The sequence below is a fragment of the Macrobrachium nipponense genome, chromosome 1 (assembly GCF_015104395.2).
Source record: "Macrobrachium nipponense isolate FS-2020 chromosome 1, ASM1510439v2, whole genome shotgun sequence".
Taxonomy (NCBI): Eukaryota; Metazoa; Arthropoda; class Malacostraca; order Decapoda; family Palaemonidae; genus Macrobrachium; species Macrobrachium nipponense.
In genome coordinates, this window is record NC_087200.1 from 186626292 (window position 1) to 186649162 (window position 22871).

Here is a 22871-nt window from a genome sequence, read left to right on the forward strand (position 1 = left end):
GAATATACTTGTTTCGGCGTAGCTGAACTTACGGCCGTTGAATCTTGAACAAGGTGGTTAGGCAGTAACTACCGTGGGGCAGGCTAGCCTGCCCGGATGTAAACACTCCACTTTACTTTCAGCCGTCTTCCGAGGAAGACGTGTGTTTGTGAGCTCCGGCTGACTGGTCATTAATCTTTTTTCCCGGTGGATCCTTTTGGTTTATTTTCTGTATTTAAAGAATTATGCATATACGGTGTTTGATATTAATACTAAACAAAGGTTTGTCCTTGGTTTTTTCAATTAATATACAAACCCACTTTTTGTGATGGCCTTTGTAACCGCCCTTCTACTTGTGTTAAGAGCTGGCGGCTAAGGTATGCCAACATATTTACGTTCTTCGCCCCTGTAACACTGGCTCAGACCTGCATGAGGACGAGATATGTATTTAATCGTAGGATTGGATGACATGTATTTCACGTAAGTAATATTGATCCTGTAACTGGACATGTATTCATCCGGAAATTACGCTCACACTTGGGAATTACCAAGGGAACTTCAAAGGTTTGTCCGTGTTTTGTTGTTATGGTAATTTCTATTCTCCTTCTTCCTTTCGCTTACTATCGGAAGAAGGTAGAAGGATGGGCGTGCGGTGCTGTGTTGGGGGTCTTCTCTCACTTCGGAGGGCGGTGCCTTTGGATGTGTGAGGAGTATCCTTCATTATACTTTAATTTTTTTTCCTTATTTTACAGACTAGTGATGATTGTGTTTTCAGTAGTATTGGTGATCCTAACCTTAGAATTGTACCTATGACTCGTAGCATGTTGCATACTGATCCTCGAGTGTGTGTACTGGTCCCCTGCTGATAATCATTTTCATTACCACTACTACCCAAGGAGTTGTCACTGGACGAAGCTGTCACGCTGCCCTGTGAGGTTATCTACTCCTGATGGTAAAAGTCTGGCAGGAGAAACTGAAGAGGAGAGAGCTCATCAAGTGTCGTCATCCTTCTCTTCGAGATCATCATTTCTTCATGCCTCCCCCTTCAACTTTTAAGGCTTTGCCGTAAAAGAGAAGGTGGTCTCCCCCCCTAACCCCCCCGAAGTCTCTTCATGGACTTCTAAGGGACAAGACAGGTGGGTCTTCCACGGGTCCTCCCGTTCCTTCAGGAACGGGCCCTGTCTCTCCTTCCTCGGGGAGGAAGCAGACAGGGACCATGGAAGGTTAGGTACAGGTCACCGCTGCTGGTAATCTCCCTCTCCCGGTTCCGAAGGTTCCACCTCCGGACCAGGAACCATCTTGGCTGCCTGCTTGCGAGTGTTACCGAGTGTATGGTCACCTATGGGTGACCGTGCAGCCAGGGTCCAGACTGCGGAGTATTCGCCACCAGTTCAGGACCCAGGCACGAAACGCAGAAGATGGTAGAAGTCGCCTCCTCCCCCTAAGAAGTCTCTAAGTGGGACAGTTGGGGCTTCCGCTGGTCCTCCTGTTCCTTCGGGAACGTGGCCCGTCTCTCCTTCTGCAAGGAAGAAGATGACGGGACCAGAGGGGTACCGGCTAACACCGGTACCTCCTCTCCTGGCGCCAGAGGTTCTGCCTCGACGCCAGGCTACCGTCTCGGCCTCTCGTTCACGAGAGGTACCAAGTGTATGGTCACCTGTGGGTGACCATGCAGCCAAGACCCAGGCAACAGAGTTCGCTCGGCGCCAGGATCCAGGCATGGAGCGGAAGTCTGGTGGGAGTCGCCTGGGCAACTCCCACCAGGCCAGCGATTTGCTCTCGTGGCGAGCCGCCAGTACCCAGGGTTGACGCGATGGTCCCAGAATCCGGGCGCAGGCTGAGGCGAGGAAGAAGTAGTCCCCTCGGTCGCCTGCTGGTCCAAGCGGCGTGACGCGCCGTGAGGACAGGCCTCGCTCCCACCGCGACAGCAGATTCTGCCGGTCCCCTGACCGCCGCTCCCACCGTGACCGGGCGGAGAGGGGGGCCATTAGCAGCTCCTTCTGACTCGGGGAGCGTTGCCGCTGTTCTCGGTCCAGCCGCTCGACCAGGCCTGCAGATCAATCACCACCGTGGGTTGGCGAGCATCTGCAGCCCCCCCCCCCCAGCACGCTGGTTCTTCTATCCCTTCAACTTCCTCGGGCTACACCTGGAAGAGCGAGGCGATCAGGAGTGATCGCGAGGGGTGCGCTCCCACCGCGACAGCGAACTCTGCCGGTCCCTGACCGCCGCTCCCACCTGGACCGGACGGATAGGGGAACCAGCAGCAGCTCTTCTGACGCTCGGGACCGTCGCTGCTGCTCTCGGTCTAGTCACTTGACCAGTGCAGCCCGATTACCAGCAGCTTTCCTGAAGAGACTGATGCTCTGTTCTTGGTTCAGCGTTTCCCTACAAGAAGACCGCTGGTCCAGACCGCCAGCTCGAACGTCACCGTGGGTGATGATCGCCTACAGTCCTCCCAGCCTACCGGTTCTGCTGGTAGGCAGGGGAGGAGCTCTCATAACAGCTCCCCTGACATAAGAGACCGATGCTCCGTTCTTTGTCAGACCTGCAGCTCGATCAGCCACCGTGGGTGGTGATCGCTGCAGTCCTCCCAGCCTACTGGTTCTGCTAGTAGGCAGGGTAGGAGTGTCAGGTCTCCCTCACCTGTCCCTTCAACCTCCTCAGCAGAGTGCCCATCACCGCCGTTCACGTGACGGTCCGACTGGACCACGCACACCGAGACCGGTGGGCTCCCCCTTCGGTCCTCTTGAGAGGTTTCGACCTTTACGAGGACTGGGACATGTCGGAGGATGGTATCGGCTCTCTCCTGTCAGGTGCTCGCTCAGCCCCACCCAGACGACGGTCACGGTGGCGGCAGACATTTAGCCTACAGTACGAGTTCGTAACCCTCCTCGTGGGAACAAAACGTTTTCGCCAGACGGTAACGTTTTTTCTAGACTCTGAGCGGCCATCACCGACGGTGATGGCTGCCCATACTTGCTTCTCCGACTGCTAGCACCGCTGGGAAGGCGAGCACCTCTCCCTATGGCTGCGAAGGGAAGGGGAGGGATCCTGCAGAGCGTTCTCTGTAGGATTCCACGTCGGGGGCTGCGTTCCTGGGGGGACTTTTGGGTCTTACCGGACCTAAGTCCCTGTTGTTGAGGAAGGATCTTGCCCTATCCTCGATTTCTACGGGAATCGGGAGGACCACCATCCGATGATCGTCTGACAAATTCGGTGGGGGTTTCGCCGAGTGCTTAGAATTGTTCGGAGTTTCTAGCACTCTCCGAGTGTTCTGGTCTTCTAAGATCAGCAAACACTTGGGCGAAACCATGGTCTAGGGTGGGCAAGAAGAGAATCCCAGATAATTGTTACTATGATAATCGGGAATCTCACCGAAGGCTCGAATTCCTGGAATATCTAGCGTTCGAGAGAAGCACTGCTGCTGAAGGAAGAATATCTCGGGAGGGGCTCAGCCTGGATGGACCTGGCGGTCCGTCGCCTCAGTAAGTGGCCAACCCCAGGATAGAGAAGAACGGGTGTGAACATCCAGTTCAGCTTGAACTATCTTCTTCGGTATCACCATTGAAGTCTTCCTCCAGGAAAACTTCTCCTTCGCTCTCTTCATTAGAGAATGAAGTGTGTTGGCTTCCAGTCCTTATTCTTGTTCCTCGAATGGTAGAGAATTTAGGATGGAGGTCTATGTACAGGAACCTACAAATATACTACGTATATTGCCCTCGCGACATGCTTCTATTATCAGTTGAATTGTCCGAGATGTAGGCACATACCGTAGTTAACTCTACGGGTTGTGACCGAGACGAATAGTATCTTCTTAATTGAACTGCAACTTGGGACTGCCCTGCAAACCTCCCAGGAGTTACCAATTTCGATTTTGAGATACTTATGGTGTTGTTACAACAACAACACCTCAGCGTTTGCAATCACCGAAATCCGTTTCGATTAAATGCAAATGCTCAAGCGTATTGTTTTGCGCTTGATGGTTCTAGCCGAACGCATTCCTTCTTGGAATGGATTACCTGGCAACTCAGGATGACGAGTGAGCGAGAGCTAGCGGTGTATGGGCTGCCTGCCACAGCCCAGTACCAGCTGGCTCTCCAAGATAGCACGGTCGGATTATGTCACTCTCCTCTGCAATGATTGACTACCGAACCGAATCTCTGCCCGGCAATCACAGATTTAGGTCTCTGGTTGGCTGGAATTCTCGCATACGTGAATGACCATCTCTACTGCATCGCCTTGGACATTGCGAGAATTTTCAGACAGAGATATCTCAATAGACTCGCTATCATCATTCTGTTTACCGCACGGTAACAGAAGTCTGTAGCCTAGTCTCCCGCTGCATCGCACCTGCCGCTGTGATAATGCGGAGTGGTTTCTTCAGACACCTGAGTTTGTCTTCTAAATATATCTCGTTTTCGAAGGTGTGCAATTGTTCATTGTTCACCCCGAATTGTAGATGTATACGGAAGACATCGCCTGTTCCCCGCCCTGCCAGCTCTACTTCCAAGTATATAGATGTCCTCCCTGGATAAAGCTGGGAAGAAGAAGATGATTCAGCCGATGAGAAGTGGTTCTTCAGGCAGTACAATCCCTGTGTTTTCATTACTGGAAAGCGCTCCGCTTTAATTGCAACTCTGACTTCTCACCGAACAGCAATGAAGTAGCGGGTTAGCGTCTTCAGTCCTTTGTAAATCACAGGGATTAAGCCGTCTTCGAGGGTTGGTGTCATCGGCGGGACTTTTCTACGTTCAGAATCTTGAGAGTTACTTCTCTCGATTCGGCTGTGAAGACGTAGGTTGGCATTCACCTATCACCTTCGTCTTCAACGGCACATAGTGTTGTTTCTCCTTAGTTGAGATTCAACTACTATGAGAACTGTCTTGCCATCAGGATCTCGGTCTCTAGAAGGCAATTGACTTTCGCCTGTTGGTCACATGCCTTGAGAGAATCCTCATCTTGCCTTCCGGCATCGGTGGCAAAAGATAGACGATTTGTATGGTCTCTCGGCATAACCCTTCAAAAGGCGATGGTCACGTGACTACGCCTCGGATGCAGGGACAGCTCGCCTCACACAACCGAACGCAGTCAGTCGGCATCTGTCGAAGCGTCCAAGACCGTCACGAGCTACGCTGTGGACTTTGTATCGGTTGTTCCAGATCAGTTATTACTTCGTCCTACTAGCGTGTTCCGGTAACCACAACCCCCCATCGACACCCACCATGGAGTGTCGGTGTCTTTATCCATTACGGAGACAAAGAGACTTCGCCGCAGTGGGGTAAGAGAGACACTTCGCTGCAGTGGGATATGAGACCGCAAGACACTTCGCTGCAGTGGGATAAGAGACCGCGAGACACTTTGCTGCAGTGGGATAAGAGACCGTGAGACACTTTGCTGCAGTGGGATACGAGACCGAGAGACACTTCGCTGCAGACTGATAGACCAGTATGGGTACTGGACATCACTCCGAAGAATATGTCGGACAGGAAGATGGATAGGTCATCGCGACCATATCCTTCTTTCCCTCCGGGACTGCCCACAGGTCCTTGGAACCTCATTTCCCTGGACCAGTGGTGGATGCTTGCAAATGTGTTTGCTTACCCAGCTCCTTGACAGGACAAGTTGCATCTTGTCCATGGTGTGCAGTTGTAGAGGTAAGAAGGATTCGAGAGTGACTGGCTCTCCCCCTTCCACGCCTCATCTCTCCATTCCTCGTTCTTTGGGTTGAGGATAGGACTCAAACTCACACTAGCTGGTCGGACGATTGATGCAGTAAGCCTATACATAAGCATCCTTATGTTTCTTATCAGAATCATAGAAGCAATCCTGCTCCTTCCTCTAGCAAGGGGAGGAAGGAGACTGACAATAATGCAAACCCTTCCCAGAACTTTGCATTAATGTCTCCGACGCCAATATTCTTCACAGCCCTTTTTCGGATGAGTCACGATCCCTCACTCATTTCGAAAAGGCCCAGAAGTCTGGGGATCTTGATCATGCAGCTCCTATACTCCAATCAAGTTGTCAGAGGCAGCAGGGCACTCCTCCTCACTCTTACGACCAGGAGGAGTAGCCTAGGTGCGCAGAACTCCAATCAGTTCAAGAGGCTCACTCAGATTCCTCCCACCAATCAGTGAGTCTTCCTATTGTTAAAGGACCGAAAGGTTTGTATTACGTATCGGAACAAATAACAATTTGTTGAAAATTGTATTTTCCCTAACTATACAAACCTGAGGTCCTTTAACAAATATGCCCACCTCATGCCACCCCTCAATCTGAACTTGGGCTGAAAGGCACAGTGGAGTGTTTACATCCGGGCAGGTTAGCCTGCCCCACGGTAGTTACTGCCTAACCACCTTGTTTAAGATTCAACGGCCGTAATTCCAGCTACGCCGAAAGTATATTCGTATTGTTAAAGGTCCTCAGGTTGGTATAGTTAGGAAAAATACAATTTTCGACATTGTTATTTTTCAATACACCCAAACTCAAGAAAAACCAACTTAAAATGCTTAGTACCTTGTTTTTAAAAGTTTTATATGAAAAAGTGCATTGAATCATGAAATTGATGTGAAAATACAGTAATTTGTGGATATTTCTCAGAAAAATACCACGAATACGTGAATTTCCTGTCAGTATTGGGTAGATATGGTCCATAGAGTAATCTGCAATTCTCGAGAATGCGAATATTGGGGGGGTCCTTTCTCGTTTTCTCTCTGGGCTATTCTGTATTGCTGTTTATATGTGATGGCATACAGAAATTTACATATCCTTGCTTTGTCTAAAACACATCCTAATCTACTTCAGCTAGGCAATCATATATGAGTGGTTGAAACCTTGAATATACAGGTAAATCACAATGTTTAGTTATAGAAACAATTATATAAATCATATTAAGGAATATTAACTGGGAATGAAATAATCATGCACAACACGAGAGAGAGAGAGAGGACATAAACAGGCATATTAATATGACTGTTTACAGAAGTGGTTTACATGTAACAACCTGATGAACTTTTGTAGTAAATTTAATTATATAGTGCATGATAAAAGTGGATATCCCTTAATGCAATTTGATTAATATAATTAGCAAGTGTCTACAGCACATGGAGAAGAAAGACACTAAAAAGAATGTGAGGATGATTTCTAAGCACTAGTAGAGTATGTGTTGGGATGGTGTAAAGATTTTTTTTCCATATGCTCCAAAAGCAGTCTTCTTGAGTACCTTTGCATCATGACCCCAGATCAGTGAACTCTGCTCTCTCAGATGGGGACAACACTGCACTATCCACACATTTAGCTGCCATTTGCTGTTGTCCCCTGGCTGTCGTTGTTGGCCAAGGATGAGGATCCTTTAAAGAGGACATCCTGTATGCTTCTATTGACTCAATATTACTGAAAAGACATTATTCCTGTTCTGGTCACCCAAGGTTTTCCTAGATATCATGGCCCTCTTTTCATACACCCTATCACTAACAAGCCAAGCTACTCTAACTGCATGGGCTGAAAATTATCTTAGTGTTTCTGATTAAAAATGCCAATCCCTCCCCCGACCCCTTTCCTAAGTCACATGATGTCCAGAATGTGAGCACCTTGCTGGCTTTCTTAGGAAGCATTTCTTTCAAAGCATTCTCTGAATTGATGGGGTAGCCATCAGAGGCAGTATTCTTCAAACACTACGGCCATGAAATTAAACTTGACTGCACTTCGTGTCAGTGGGTGGAATGGTAAATCCCAATCCCATAGTCCCATCAGCTGGAAGTGAAGAGCTCCTTGGTCCTCTGGTACGTCTGAAATATTGCAGGGATAAGTGGTTACCCTGTAATTCACCTTGACATAATTAGTTAAGTCATCTCAGGGCCATATATGCAATACACATACAAGTTCTACTCCCATCCTTCTTCATTGTTTATATTTTAACAGGAATCCTGAAAAGAAGTTAGGCAATAATTCAGGTGATTTGACTGAGGGCTGTTTTTCATCTGGGTCATGGAATTTCTTGTATATAATTTTTTAGGATTATCAGTCTGTATGTCAGTTTATTTTTGTCCTTTGCATTGTTTATTGTTATTTAACTCAAAGTTTTGATAAGGATAATATCTCTTGAATTAAGTGTGATTAATATAGTAATTGCTTATAGTAGTGTAGTGCATTACATGAATGTTTGTTTGAGTGTACACTTTTGGTTCCTAATTTTAAAAAGGTAGTGCAGCAGAATATAAAATAAAATAAAAGGTGAAAATATACTAATCAAGAGAATAAAACCATTATGAATGATTATGGAGACATCCTTTTCTCTTCCAAGGTCAGCCTCTAAATTTTGAGATTTGTTCAGCCCATTACTAATGCTGCTTAGATCAGCTTCTAGAAAGCTGGTGAACCTGTCTCAGTGGAGCCAAAAAGTGTATGAGGCCATCCCTTTTCAAACCTCCAACTCATGATGTTCTTTCGCTTCACTCTGCTCATCAGAATTCCAAGGCTAGCATTACTGACAGGAAGCAGCTGTGCCATGATTGTTCCCAAGCCTGGGAATCTCATTTAGAGACTATTACATACAGCTACTCTGCTTTTTCCAGGTATTGATTTTATATAAACTTCATTCTTGGCACAGTTTCTGTTCTACACGGGCCTCCAAAGATCTTTGCTTGAAACATGCCACCTGCATTTCAGTGTCATTGGCATTATGACCCTTTTAGTAGTTTGGACCCATTTGCAGAGTATTTATGTGAGAAGGTAAGAGAACTGCTGTGCCTGTGTCAAGATAAATGGGATAAGTTCAGTTTCATACCTTCACAGAAAGTTGTATTTCCATGTGTGTGTGTGTACAGGTTGCTTCAGTATAGGTTCAAGTCCTTAAAGCCCCAGGAAGTAGGGTGAGAGGATGGGTCATAGGTTTCCTGTTGTGGTACTCACCATTTTTCTTTCCTTGGCTGATGTGCTTGCTCATGGTCTTTTTGGAATGTTGCATTTAAAGATGAGATGATGTTAAAATGAGGTTGTAATTAAAAGCAATGGTTTGTATCCTTCAAGCTTAAAATTTGTTTTTATGTATTTGTGTAATTAACTAAAAATTGATGTGTTTTATTGTTCTTGTCATTCATTAATATTTTGTAGTCTCTAACACTAAAGATAGATTTACGTACATTGTGCAAATATTTTCTAGGCATTCGGGTTGATGGAGGCAGTGATTGGCTTTGCCTCAATCGTGGATTTGTTGATTATGTAGTAAACAGTAAAGACCAGTTAGTGACGGGTTTAAAGAAAATATACTCCTACACACTTCTGCCAGCTGAGGTATGATTCTTTTGGTGAAGCATGTGTTGTGAAAGAAGTAAATTATTTTGTGAAAATATATAAGTGAATGACTTCAGTTCCTGAAAACTTTAATTTTTGAATTAAAAAGTATTTGGGCTGCTATTAATTTTTTGAAGGACTTACAATAATTTTCTGGAACTATTTGTATTTTTCAGTCTTTCTTCCACACTGTCCTTCGCAATTCAAAGTTCTGCCAGACATTTACAGATAATAACTTACATGTTACCAACTGGAAAAGAAAACTTGGCTGTAAATGTCAGTACAAACATATTGTTGACTGGTGTGGATGTTCACCCAATGATTTCACTACTGGCGACTGGCCAAAACTGGAGGTAAGTCCTTTACTTCTAAACATGATTTGTTCATGAAACTTACCTGTCAGATATATATATGCTGTATTTTCCGAAGTCCGACAGAAATTAAAAACTTACGACACACGTAATGGGAGTCAGGTGGTTAGTACCCATTCCCGCCGCTGGGAGGCGGGTATCAGGAATCATTCCCATTTTCTATTCATAATTTTTCTGTCGCCGGTGTTGTAAACACAGTTTTCAGCACCTCCGTCTTGAATTTAGGAAACTTGGCTACTATAAGTACCCCTTTTTGATTTTTTGGTATCTTGACTTTGGATCGGTGGCTAGGCACACGTTAATTGTGGATTTGATTGATTTTGGCTTGATTTCTCTTTAAATAAGATGTCTGGTTCTAGTTCGGCTAGCGCCAGGTTTTTGTACCAGGAGTGATTGTCGAGGTAGGCTACTGAAAGCATCAGTAGACCCTCATACTTTGTGTAAAAGTTGCAGAGAGCATGATTGCATGTATGAAAGTCGCTGCAAGGAATGTGAGTGTTCTTCTGATTCTGGATGGAGAGCGTATGAGTCCTATCTGCGTAAGCTTGAACGGGATAGGTTAAGGAGGTCTTCCTCCAGGAGCGTTTCAGGTAAACGGCAGGAAGTTCATGTTTCTCCTACTAACCCTCCTTTAATCACTACTCCTAACCCTGTAGTGTTGCCTTCGGGCCCTGAAGCAGTGTCTGTAGAGGGTAATACCCTTACACTTATCTTAGAGTCGATTCGTAATTTAGAATCTAAAGTGCTCGCCTTAGAAGGCAAAAGTGAAGGTGCAAAGTGCAGTGACAGTGCTCCTTCGTTGGTGGAGGGTGCGTCAGATCGGCCCCATTTCGCCTCTAGGCCTAGACCGCTGCCGGACTCCCAGGTTTCAGGGAGAGGGCATGTCGAAAGCCGCAGGAGGGTTACGGGGACGACACCGATCTGACGTGCCTTCGGCAGTATCTGTGTACGCTACACAACTGCCAAAGAGCGTGCGCGTGCACGCCTCATGAAAGAGTGTTTCTCTTCTTCAGAGGCTTCCTCCCGCACAAGGGGTGGAGCTCGCATTCTATTTCACGCCCGCTGAAAAGGAGCGTTGGTGATCGTGACGCTTCACGTCCAGTTTTGGCTCTTCGAGAGGCGATCTTCGCCTGAGAGTGCGTTCGCTGCTTTCCCGCCACAGAAGAAGCGTAAGGAGTCATCGGATGATGACTTTGTTGAGCGCCCCAGTCGCTCTCGAGCGCGGTGCTACGGCAGTTCTGGGAGAAGGAAGAAGGCGTCCCCATCGCCCCTCGCCTTCTCACAGGATCAGCCCGTCACCTGACAAGGAATCCTCTCCTACTGAGAAGATCCTGCGCTCTTTGCAGCAACAGCTTGCTGATGCTCTTGCTAAGAAAGGGACGCAACCACGTCCCAGGAGAAAGGATGACCGTCTTGCCTGTGAAGAGATCTAGAAGGTCTCCCTCGCCCTCTCCTCGCTCGTCTATCTCTCCACTTTCTTCGCCTGCTAGAGTTCGTGCGACTCCCCAGCGGCTCTCTGGAGGACGTGAAGAGGATTGGCTCGCTCGGCGCATGAAGCGGTATTACCCGCTCGTAAGCTTGCGGTGCGAGAGCTTGATACTTGCGTGAACGCTTCGGTGCAAGTTCACGTTCCTGACGCTCGGTCGGTAGCCAAAGCGATCGCCAGTTGCATCTAAGAGTGCTCCAGCGGAAGCAGAGCGCGCACGAGATGTTAAGAGCGCGCCTTAGTTAATGTCATTCGCACGACAGTGGACGCCAAGCGTGCGCCAGCGGACGCCAGCAGCGCGCGAGTGGACGCCAATCCGCGCTAGTTTATTTGCAAAACAGCCGGCGTGCGCAGTGGACGCCAGGTATGCGCCAGTGGAGCCCAGGTGTGCGCCATGGACGCCAGGTGTGCGCCAGCGGACGTTCTCGTGGACGAAGATGTGGAGTTTCGTCGCTTCCCACCTGTTTGTGATGAGTCTTTGCAAGTTGCTCCGGGTCTTAGAGATTCGACCGGAGTTCCTATTAATGAGCAGCTTTACCTTCCACTTCACAGCAACGCGCCTCGTGGAAACTTAGACCAGATAGTCTTGGTCCAGCCTATTTGCCTCCAACTTCACCTGTGTCGGAAGCAGAGGTTAGTGACGCTTCGGTTGAAGTGGATGACGAGAAACCTTTGGCGGCAGTCTCTTCCGACTACCAGGTTTTGACCCGCCTTCTTCAATCAGAGTTTGGAGAGACGTTTCACCCGGAGGCTCCTCGCTCTCCTCCTTCACAACTTTCTTCGTCCAAGATAAACAAAGGTCTCGGCTTTCGTCAGGATGAAGAAGTCCCTTTCAACTAAGAGGGCCCTTCGTAAGGTCCATGACTGGATGGAGAAAAGGAAGTCTCAGGGAAAGACTTCTTTTGCCCTGCCACCTTCGAGACTTAGTGGGAAGGCTGGCATTTGGTACGAGACGGGAGAAGACGTAGGTATTAGACTCCCTCGTCAGCCCAAGGAGACTTCGCCAGCCATTGTGGATGCCTCGAGGAGGTCTCACCTGTCCTCTTCGAAAGTTTCATGGTCAACTACGGAAATGGACTACCACCTTAAAGCCTCTTTCGGACGTTAGAGGTCTTCAACTTTCTAGATTGTGTTTGGGAGTTCTGGATGCCAAGTCTAGGAGTTCCGACTCGATTAGTCTGGGGGAGCTGTCCAGCGTAATGTCGTGCATGGACAAGGCCGTCAGAGATGGTTCGGAGGAGCTTACAGCTCACTTTTGCACAGGGCTCTTGAAGAAGAGATCCCTGTTTTGCAATTTTACAGCGAAATCTGTTTTTCTTTTCTCCATCACAGAAACAGCACGACTTGCTCTTCGCTCCTTTTTCGGATCATCTCTTCCCCCAGGTCTATGGTAAAAGACATTGCGACCAGTCTACAGGAGAAGGCCACGCAAGATCTCCTCGCACAATCTTCAAGGAGACCTGCGGTTCCTTCGTCCTCGGGAGTTTCGATTATCAAGAAATCGAAGCCCTTTCGAGGTATTTCTTCCTCGAGACCAGCCCTCGAGGAAGAGGCACTTCCAGAGGTAGAGCCACGGCGCTGGCCAAGAACAAGAAGTGAAGCAGAAGTCCTTCAGTCACCGGTTGGAGCCAGGCTTCAGCTTTTTTTGCGCAAGCCTGGGAAGAGAGAGGTGCGGACAAATGGTCCGTGGACATCTTAAAGAAGGGTTACCGGATCCCGTTCCTGAAACCACCCCCGCTGTCTACGACACCCAGGGACATGTCTCCTTCCTATCGGGGAGAAAAACAACAAGTACTTTACGATCTGTTAGATCAGATGATCGTGAAACACGCCGTAGAACAGGTCTCCGACTTGAATTCCCCCGGATTTTACAACAGACTGTTCCTGGTGCCAAAGCAGTCGGGGGGGGAATGGCGACCGGTACTCGATGTCAGCAACCTGAACCTCTTTGTCATCAAGCAGAGGTTCAAGATGGAGACACCTCAGTCAGTGATGGGAGCTTTGAGACCGGGGGATTGGATGGCTTCACTAGATCTCCAGGACGCGTATTTCCACGTCTCCCCATCCACCCCCAGTCCAGGAATACCTGCGGTTTGTTCCTCCCTGAAATTGTTCCAAAAAGTGTTCCAATTCAGGGCTCTCTGCTTTGGACTCAGCACTGCTCCCATGGTATTCACCCTACTGATGAAGAACATTGCGAGGTGGCTTCATCTTTCCAATGTCAGGATCTCTCTCTACCTGGACGGAAAGACTGGCTCATACGAGGCCTCCTCGAAAACAAAGACTGTGTCTGGAGGACCTTCACACGACGTTGACGTTAACGAAGTCCCTGGGCTTCTGGTGAACCTCGAAAAGTCACATCTGACCCCTTCTCAGTCTTTAGTCTATCTGGGATTCAGATGGACTCAGTGGCTTTTCGGGCTTTTTCCGTCCCGGGGTAGGGGCGACAACTAGATTGCCTAAGCAAAGTGTCAACCTTTCTGGGGAAGGATTCATGCTCGGTGAGGGAATGGATGAGTCTGCTGGGGACCATTTCCTCACTGGAGAAGTTTGTTTCCCTAGGGAGGTTGCACCTCAGACCTCTTCAATTCTTCCTTGCCGACAATTGGAAGCACCAAAACACTTTTGGATTCGATTCTGGTGTTATCAGAAGAGGTAAAGGAACACCTAAGAAAGATGGTGGACCGACCCTTTGAAGCTCGCAGAGGGTCTTTCCCTCAAGCTTCAGAACCCCGACCTAGTGTTGTTTTCCGACGCGTCTTCCACGGGGTGGGGAGCAACACTGGGGGGGGAGGAAGTGTCAGGCACTGGAGAGGGGAACAGGTGTCCTGGCACATAAACCTCAAGGAGCTGGCAGCAGTTCATCTGGCGCTCCAGTTCTTTCAGAACGAAGTCTCCGGCAATGTGGTGCAGATCAACTCGGACAACACCACAGCCCTGGCATATCTCAAGAAACAGGGAGGAACCCACTCTCGATCCCTGTTCTTCCTTGCAAAGGAGATCCTGTTATGGGCGAAGGCACACGACGTCTCTATACTGACGAGATTCATTTCAGGGGTAGAAAACGTCCGTGCAGATCTGCTCATGTCGACAAGGTCAACTTCTGACAACGGAGTGGACTCTTCATTCCAGGAAATATGCCAGAGGTTGTGGAAGTTATGGGGGATGTCCTCTCGTAGACATCTTCGCAACTTCCAGGACAACGAGACTCCCGCTGTACTGCTCACCAGTTCTAGACCCAGGAGCAGTAGCAGTAGACGCCCTTCTTTGGGACTGGACGGGACTAGACGTATATGCCTTTCCCCCGTTCAAGGTCCTAGGGGAAGTGATAAGGAAATTCGCGGCATCAGAGGGAACGAGGATGACTCTCATCGCCCCCTTCTTTGGCCAGCGACCGACTGGTTCACAGAGGTCATGTCCTTTCTTGTAGACTTTCCGAGGACTCTGCCTCCAAGGATAGATCTACTCAAACAGCCCCACTTCGAGAGGTATCACAAAACCTCCCCGCTCTGAGTCTGACTGCGTTCAGACTATCCAGAAGTTGGCCAGAGCGAGGGGTTTTTCAAGACCAGTGGCGAAAGCAATCGCAACGGCAAGAAGACCTTCTTCTATTGCCGTATACCAATCCAAGTGGGCTGTTTTCCGGAGCTGGTGCAGGAAGAAAGACATTTCCTCCACCTCTACCTCTGTGAGCCAGATCGCAGACTTCCTTCTCTACTTGAAAATGAAGTCACTTAGCGGTGCCTACGATAAAAAGGCTACAGAAGTGTGCTTTCTGTAGTCTTTAGGCATAGAGGACTGGACTTAGCCAACAACAGAGACCTTCATGATCTTCTTAAGTCTTTCGAGACTTCGAGGTACCCCAACCAAGAGTCCCTTCTTGGAACTTAGACATTGTTCTAAAGTTTTTGAACGTCCAGTATTTTTGAACCGCTCAACTTAGCTTCGCTTAGAAACCTGACAAGGAAGACACTTTTTCTAACTGCTCTGGCGACGGCGAAGAGAGTTAGTGAGATCCAGGCTATAAGCAAGCATGTTGGGTTTAAGAACTCTGATGCTGTTTGTTCTTTATGCCCTTTGTTCTTGGCAAAGAACGAAAACCCGTCCAACCTTGGCCCAAGACATTTGAAATCAAGGGTTTGACAGAGATCGTGGGTAATGAGCCAGAGAGAGTCCTGTGCCCTGTCAGGGCTCTCAAATTCTATCTAGACAGAACGAAGGACTGTAGAGGACCTTCGGGCAACTTGTGGTGCTCGGTTAAGAAGCCGATCTTCCCATGTCAAAGAACGCGCTTTCTTTCTTCTTGAGAGACACCATTAAGGAAGCTCATTCCACATGTAGTGATAGTGACATGAAACTGTTAAAAGTGAATGCCCACGAGGTGAGGGCTATTTCGACCTCGATAGCCATTTCACAGGAATATGGCACTCAGTGGACAAATTTTTTTGAGTGCCACATTTTGGCGGAGCAACTCGGTGTTCGCTTCACACTACCTGCGGGAGGTGAAAGCGACATACGAACATTGCTCGTCGCTTGGACCATATGTCGCTGCAGACACACTGTTTTGGGGGGCAGGAGGTAGCACTCATCCTTTCCTTTAGTGGTTAGGTGAGCTTTTAATCGTGTGTGTTTTTTGGTTGTGGGGGTGGACCGCCCGAGGCGGATCTCCCTTCTTTAGTCTAGTTTAGTGGTATATGTGTACCTTTGGTAGACTAGGCCAGGTGGTTTTTTTACTTCGTTTGCCCTCATTGTATGGTCAATGGTCTAGTCACATCGTGGTCACGCCCCCGTTGACAGATCATCCTGAGTGCACCAGCTATATAGGTCTCTACCTCGCTGGCAACTCTAATAGCACAAGCAGACTTACGCGGCAGTAACCACGAAGTCAGCTATGCTAACAGGTAAGGAATCAAGATATCAGTTATCTGCATATATATGTTTCCTAAAATCTTCTATTCTGTCTACTCCCACCACCAAAGGTGGGATTCAGCTATATATATATCTGACAGGTAAGTTTCATGAACAAAATGATATTGTAATGATACAATTAAGTTTGTTCATACTTACCTGGCAGATATATATAATTAAGTACCCACCCACCTCCCCTCAGGAGACAGTGGAAATAAAAATTATGAATAGAAATGGGAATGATTCCTGATACCCGCCTCCCAGCGGCGGGAATGGGTACTAACCACCTTGACTCCACCCACTACGTGTGTCGTAAGTTTTTTAATTTCTGTCGGACTTCGGAAAATACAGCTATATATATATCTGCCAGGTAAGTATGAACAAACTTAATTGTATCATTACAATATCATTTTGTTAAATGTGGCTAAGAGTTAAGTATTTTTAGGTACAAATTAAATTTTTTGGAGCATGTGAAAACAGTGTTCATATTGTATCATTTTTACTAGTGTGCCCATGCATCCACTGTTGAAAAGGCCTAGGTATAAACTTAAGACCCATTCCTGTCATGATTTCAAGTGTCGAAGCTAGCCTATACAAAGATGGTTTTGTAATTTAGCAGTTGTCTTATGCTACAGATATGAGATAAATTCATTAAAATTTGCCATAATGTTTTACCTTATCATCTTATCTACAGGTCTTCTTATACACAAATATACGGTAAACTCAAATTCTTCATAAAAAGTTTTTGTCAGAGATAAACAGGAAGAAGGTGGACAAATGAACAATAGTATATGTAGTACAGAGATTTCTTAGCATGATGCATATATGAACATTACAGGCATACATACAGAGACTAAAATATATTTTTGTGCAATATTAAGTATAGTACTGTGCTGCATTAAATAAAAGTCAATAATATTATTGCACCAGTAGAGAGAGGGCAGAACAGATGCATTGGGTTTTGTAATATGATGCTTGTGTACATATGTATAAACACATATGCAGACTGAAAAATCTGTTCAACTACAGTACTTGAACTCCCTCTTTTATGTGTTCAACTGCAGTAGTTGAACTCCCTTTTTTCACTGTCTCAACACTGAATGGTAGAAAGTGCCCTAGTGCTTTGCTTGTCAGTGTGAATTTCATAAAATCAAATCAAATTGTGCAGTTATTGGTTATTGGTGATCCAGTTTTACGGGGGTTGTCTGGAGATGACGATAACTGGAGTTTTGACGCTGATATGCACAGATCTCTATTTATCAGCACCGATCCCCACTTAACAACAGTGTTGATTCCCGGTTATCAGCACTGATAAGCGCTGTTATCACTGATTTTCAGTTATCTGCAATTTTTGGTTATTGTCACGCCGTTGGAAACAGAATCCTGCTAATAACAAAGGATTGCTTGTACAGTGAATTAAATGCAATGAATATATTTTGTCCAAAATGTGGACTTTCACTGTACTTTCATGAATACCCTACCCTAGGAGTACTATGAAAAGATGCCTTGTCACTGTGTGGAAAAGTTAGCCAAGAAATGAAAAAAAACTAGTGAGGTTTTCTACTGCTTATTCTACATATGATATCTACTTTATCCTTCAGTTGGCATGTGATGTGTCTTGTGCAGAGACAAAGCGGTATCTTAGGCCCTTTCAGAAGTTTTAGAATTGCAGTTACAATGTTTGACATTTGACAATAAGTATTGAAACACCCTTTGTCCATTTTAGGAATACATTGGCAACTGCCAACAGTCTTTAAGTTATTAATGTTAAGTCATTTGTCTTTAAATAGAAATCTTCATTAAATATCAAATCACAAAAGCTACCCAATTCATTTTAAAAACACTTATCAATGTTTGTTTTTCCAGGCTTCAGCATCTCGAAACCTGTTCTTTGCTCGGAAATTTGAGGCTGTCATTAATCAAGCAGTCATTAATCAAGTAGATGCATGGTTGTATACACCATATTATTCATGTAAGTTTACTAAATGAGCCTGATTTTTTGTCCGTAATTATTTTTATCTTTTGGGGGGAATTGTTTTGATGATTGAAAGTTATGATAGTTGGCATGAAATAAGAATTTAAAGCAACACAGATTTAAAAATTACATGTGCAATTTAGTTTTCATGGAACCTTGAATTTTAATAATCTGATTCATTTATAATGCATGAGAATTTGTCTTACAGGGTTTGTCATCATGAATTTTTCATATCATGTGTAATTAGTAGTAATATAAATTGGGTCATTAAATAAGCAAAAAATGTTGTTAATAGTTTGTCATTGATCTGCCTACCATTGGTATGAATGTAACTTTATTAAAAGGTTGCATTACTTTTCAAGCTACTTAAGCATGGTACCTTACCATAACAGTGTGCATTGTTCATGTGCAAATATCCATTATAATTTTTAAGAATTTATGTGAATATCTTCATAGAGGGCTTCATGCAAACATGGTATAATTTTTGAAAACTGTGAAATTCAGGTACATCAGTATTAAGTCAAGTACAGCCAGTCCCTGGTTATTGGCGGACTCGGTTAATAGCGATCTGGTTTTATGGAGCTTGCCTAGTGCCATAAGATAATAGAGTTATGGCATGATAACATACCTAACAGAGGCACCATTAACCAGTTATTGGCATCATTAACCGGTTATAAGCACCATAAATCACAGAGTTTTGGTTATCAGCATCCCGCCAGAAATGGAACCCCTGCTGGTATAGTAGTAGTATAGTATATCTTTAGGTTATGGATAAAATTTTGTTTTTATTGTAGGTGTCCAAGGAATGAGGTGAAATTGTTCATTATTAGAAGAAACAAAAACTAGGTACTTTGATACCTCTCCATTCATGATGTATTCAACTTAAAAATATTCCTGATCTTTTGTTCATAAGGCAATACAGTGGAACCTCGACATACGAAAGTCCCTACTTACGAAAATTCCAAGTTACGAAAGCAAAGACGAAGATTTTTTTGCTTCTGTATACAAAAATAATTCAGGTTACGAAATTGTGTACTGTAAAGTCCGAGATTCGCCCTGACCGCCGAGAACAATTTTAAAACTCGCGCGCCGCTAACTCAGTAGACTCGCCACCATCCTCCCGCTCTCCCATTGGTTCCTGATGCTAGTCACCGCCGTAAGATCCTGCTCTCCTATTGGTCAGCATCTATCCCATCATGCCTTTACGTAAAGGCGTCCTTCGGCCACTTCGTCGCATCAGCGTTATCGTATGCACACGGAATTTGTTCGTTCACATACACGTATTTCGTTAGTTAACGTAAATTCGTGTCAGTGATTTCGCTTTCTACTTGTATACTTTATTGTGTTGTGTGTGGACTTAATTAACTTAATTAGCCATGGGTCCCACGAATGTTGCTGAAGTTCACGGAAAGAAAAGAATGCTTTCTATGGAGACTAAGATGGAGATAATTAAGAAGTATGAAGCTGGCATGCAGTTGAGTGTGATTGCTAAGGAATACAGCCGAAATCCGTCGACGATAGGCACCATCCTTAAGCAGAAGGAAGCCATGAAAGCAGCTACACCTTCCAAGGGCGTGACTATTTTGTCCAACAAGAGGAGCCACGTGCATGTTGAGATGGAGAGGCTGCTTCTTCTATGGATTAAAGACAAAGAAATTGCTGGCGATACGATAACCGAGATGGCAATCTGCCACAAGGCCAGCACTATTTTCGGTGATCTGATTGCTCAGGCCAAAGACGATGGAGAAGGGACATCGATGGCAACCCCAGACTTCAAGGCTTCTCGGGGGTGGTTTGATAAATTCCGTAAATAGACTGGCATTCATTTGGTGGGAAGAAATTGAAATTTTGTAAAAAAACGTAAAATATAAAAAGTAAAAAAAAAAAAATGTAAAAATCAGAAAAAGGCAAAAATAAAGAAATTTAATTTTAATTTTTTTTAAAGTTAAGTCTTAATGTTTTCTGCCATTTGTTAGTGTTTCGTGAAATTTAGTGTTAATGTTTTCTGCCAATTTTTAATGTGTTTCGTAAAGTTAAGTGTTCATGTTTTCTGCCATTTGTCCTCCTCCTCTGTTGCCACTTTCGGAGATTGCCTCTCGAAAGGTAAGGTTCCACATTTTACTACATATGTACGTATGTACTACAGTATTTCTTGTACCATGTACACTAATACACTTTATTTAAAGGTACAGTATAGGTTATGTTAGGTATTGAATGGTCCAAATTGTTGTATTTCATTGTTTATTGGTCAATTTAGCTTTATTATAAAATTTACTGTGGTGTTTTTGGAGGGCTTGGAACGAATTAGGCAATTTACATGTAAAACGTAGTTCGAGATACGAAAAAATCAGGTTAAGAAGGCTGCTTTTGAATGGTTTAATTTCGTATCCTGAGGCACTACTGTATTCATTTACGGGTTAGAACATACTATACATGTTTTCATTGAACATTAACTAATAGGGGAATATCAGTGTCTCTAGTTGAAATAATCTGATATGGGAGATTTTCTAGTTGTCTAATAATGCATTTGTACTTACCTTTTATACTTGTGTAACTTGTGATCTCCCGTATCATGCGATGCACAAATTTTTTCTCCCATAAGAATTTTATCATGTATCTTGTGTATCATGCAAGTTCCTTTTTTTTATTTGAGATACCAAAATTACAATGGACTAATCTCTTTTCCACCATCTCTTTATCCCATCTTCCAGTTGAATTAGTTAAAAAAGTAAATGAGAATGAATGATAAAAGTATTGTTAGTAATATTATATTAGATGCCTAAATGCATGCAACCATAAACAACTGAATGAGAAGCAGCTATGAACAGCTGAATGGACAACAACAGCTGTTTTGCTTGGCATTTCAACCATCATTCAATTGTAAACAATTACTGTAGTTATGTTACAAATGACATCATGTAGAATAGGACTGATATATTTTTACATTATACCCTTATTTGCTATGGAGAAAATACAGGCAAGGAAATATACTGCTAAATTTAAGTTGCAAGTTTTATCTGAAGCTTAGAAAACAATGTTCAGGCTGATAATGACTATAGAGTATTGTACATTGGCTGGCTACATGCATGAAGCCCTTAAACTCTGATATGCCATCAAACTTGACCATAAGCAAAATTGGAGAGAAAAAGTATTTTAATCAAAACTACTGGCATGAAAGATCAGTTTTTACTGTTGTTTTAACATGTATAGCAGATGGGAAAAAAACTTTCCCCTATGGTTATCTGTAACTGAAATTTAATAGATACGTAAACAAAAACTCCTGAATGCTATATCCAATTGTCCATGTTCACGAAAACCTAAACAATGCAAATGGCACATAATTGCTATGCTTGTATTTTATAATACAATTGTAATATGGGAATACATACAATATTATTGGATACAGTGAGGTAAAGTATAACTTTTTTAAAAGATCCATGGAAAAGATGTATACATATTTGTTTTGATTGTATTGTTTAATACAATGCTAATTTATGAATATTGCATAAACTAATTTTATAAATTTTATGGCTCATGAATGATGTGACCCCCCATAAAATTAGTTTCAAAAATTAGGTGTTCAAAAGTTGCATGATACACAAGTATATACAGGAATATAAGATAATAAAATTATTTAAATAGTACCTTGAGAAACTACAAAAAACAATAGTTGTTGAAGCCACAGACCCTTAACTGAGGGGGGTTAGAACTGCTCAGGTATTCATTTGGTTGATGGTAGACTTAGAGATTCCTAGGTATAACTTTTTCTTGATACCAGCTTATCTTACTGCTGTAACCAAGTCCTTGAAGGCATTCAGTGCATTTGTTGTGAAAGGAATGTGACACTATGCTATATTATAATATCTTTTGATTACATAAATGTCATATATTGAAGTGAAATGTTTTGATTATAGCAACTCAAGGCTTAGAAAGTTACTGGGAGAATCGCTACCACCACGAAGATCGGCCAGCAGGAAGTAATGATGTGAGCGTAACACTGTACAATGCTGCAGCCAGACTTAGTACTAAGACGGTAACGCAGTTACTTATCTCTAAGAATAGAGAATGCCATTTGTATGCATCAGCAGTATTAGAAGCCAATTCTTATCAAGTCAGTGATGAATTTAAGGTAAGTACAGTATGATTAATTATGTATGCATAATAATCAAGCTAAATATATTAAACAATATTTTTGAATGAAATGATCTTACCTCATGTTTATGATTCCCACATCAGGTGGGAGGACAATAGTGTGTGAAAACTAGAAACAATTACGATACCATCATTTAGTTTGAACTATCTATGGATCCATCCCATCCCTTTTGGGTGGGTTGAGTGTCTGTAGTTTTCCATTTAGGTTTTCTGTCATTGGTCTGCAAATATGCATTGGAGAGTGTTTGCTTGATTTTGTTGATAATTAGATTGTTTTTAGTGTTTGGTTTGGCTTTTCTTGTGTTTTTGTCATCATAAAGGATGTCATCCAAAGAGGATGAAGACAAGTTTCAAGTGTGTAAGGTAAGGGGGGTTGTATTTCCCATCTTTACTCTTCAGTTTACAACGGTCACAACATGTGTTAAATTTAGGAACAAGGTTGTTCTTTTTATGATCACTGTCATCAGTGTATTGGCTGGTTAGAAGAAATAATGAATGCTTAAGTATAAGGAGATGCAAGAAGCAGATAATATAGGAAAAGACAGAAAAAAAAGATTCTTCTGACTCTAAGACAAGAAGTGAGGTTAGGAGTAAAAGTTTCTCATCTTTTCAAAACCTTTCAGATTGCAGCTTTTGCCACTCGCAGTTTTTCTAGTACTAATACTACTTCAAATTTTCTTCTTTCAAAGCTCCCTTTTTTGGCCAGGATATG

The 22871-nt window shown here is 44.2% G+C and overlaps 1 protein-coding gene across 1 annotated transcript in view; it reads left to right on the forward strand.

Annotated features, from left to right (window-relative positions):
* LOC135219926 (xylosyltransferase oxt-like) overlaps positions 1-22871 on the forward strand; it is a 313007-nt gene that overhangs the window by 203976 nt on the left and 86160 nt on the right. The window contains exons 10-13 of the mRNA XM_064257145.1: positions 9137-9267; positions 9444-9620; positions 17899-18004; positions 21922-22136. Of these exons, the coding sequence (XP_064113215.1) occupies positions 9137-9267; positions 9444-9620; positions 17899-18004; positions 21922-22136 (629 nt within the window). The remainder of the gene's footprint in view (positions 1-9136; positions 9268-9443; positions 9621-17898; positions 18005-21921; positions 22137-22871) is intronic.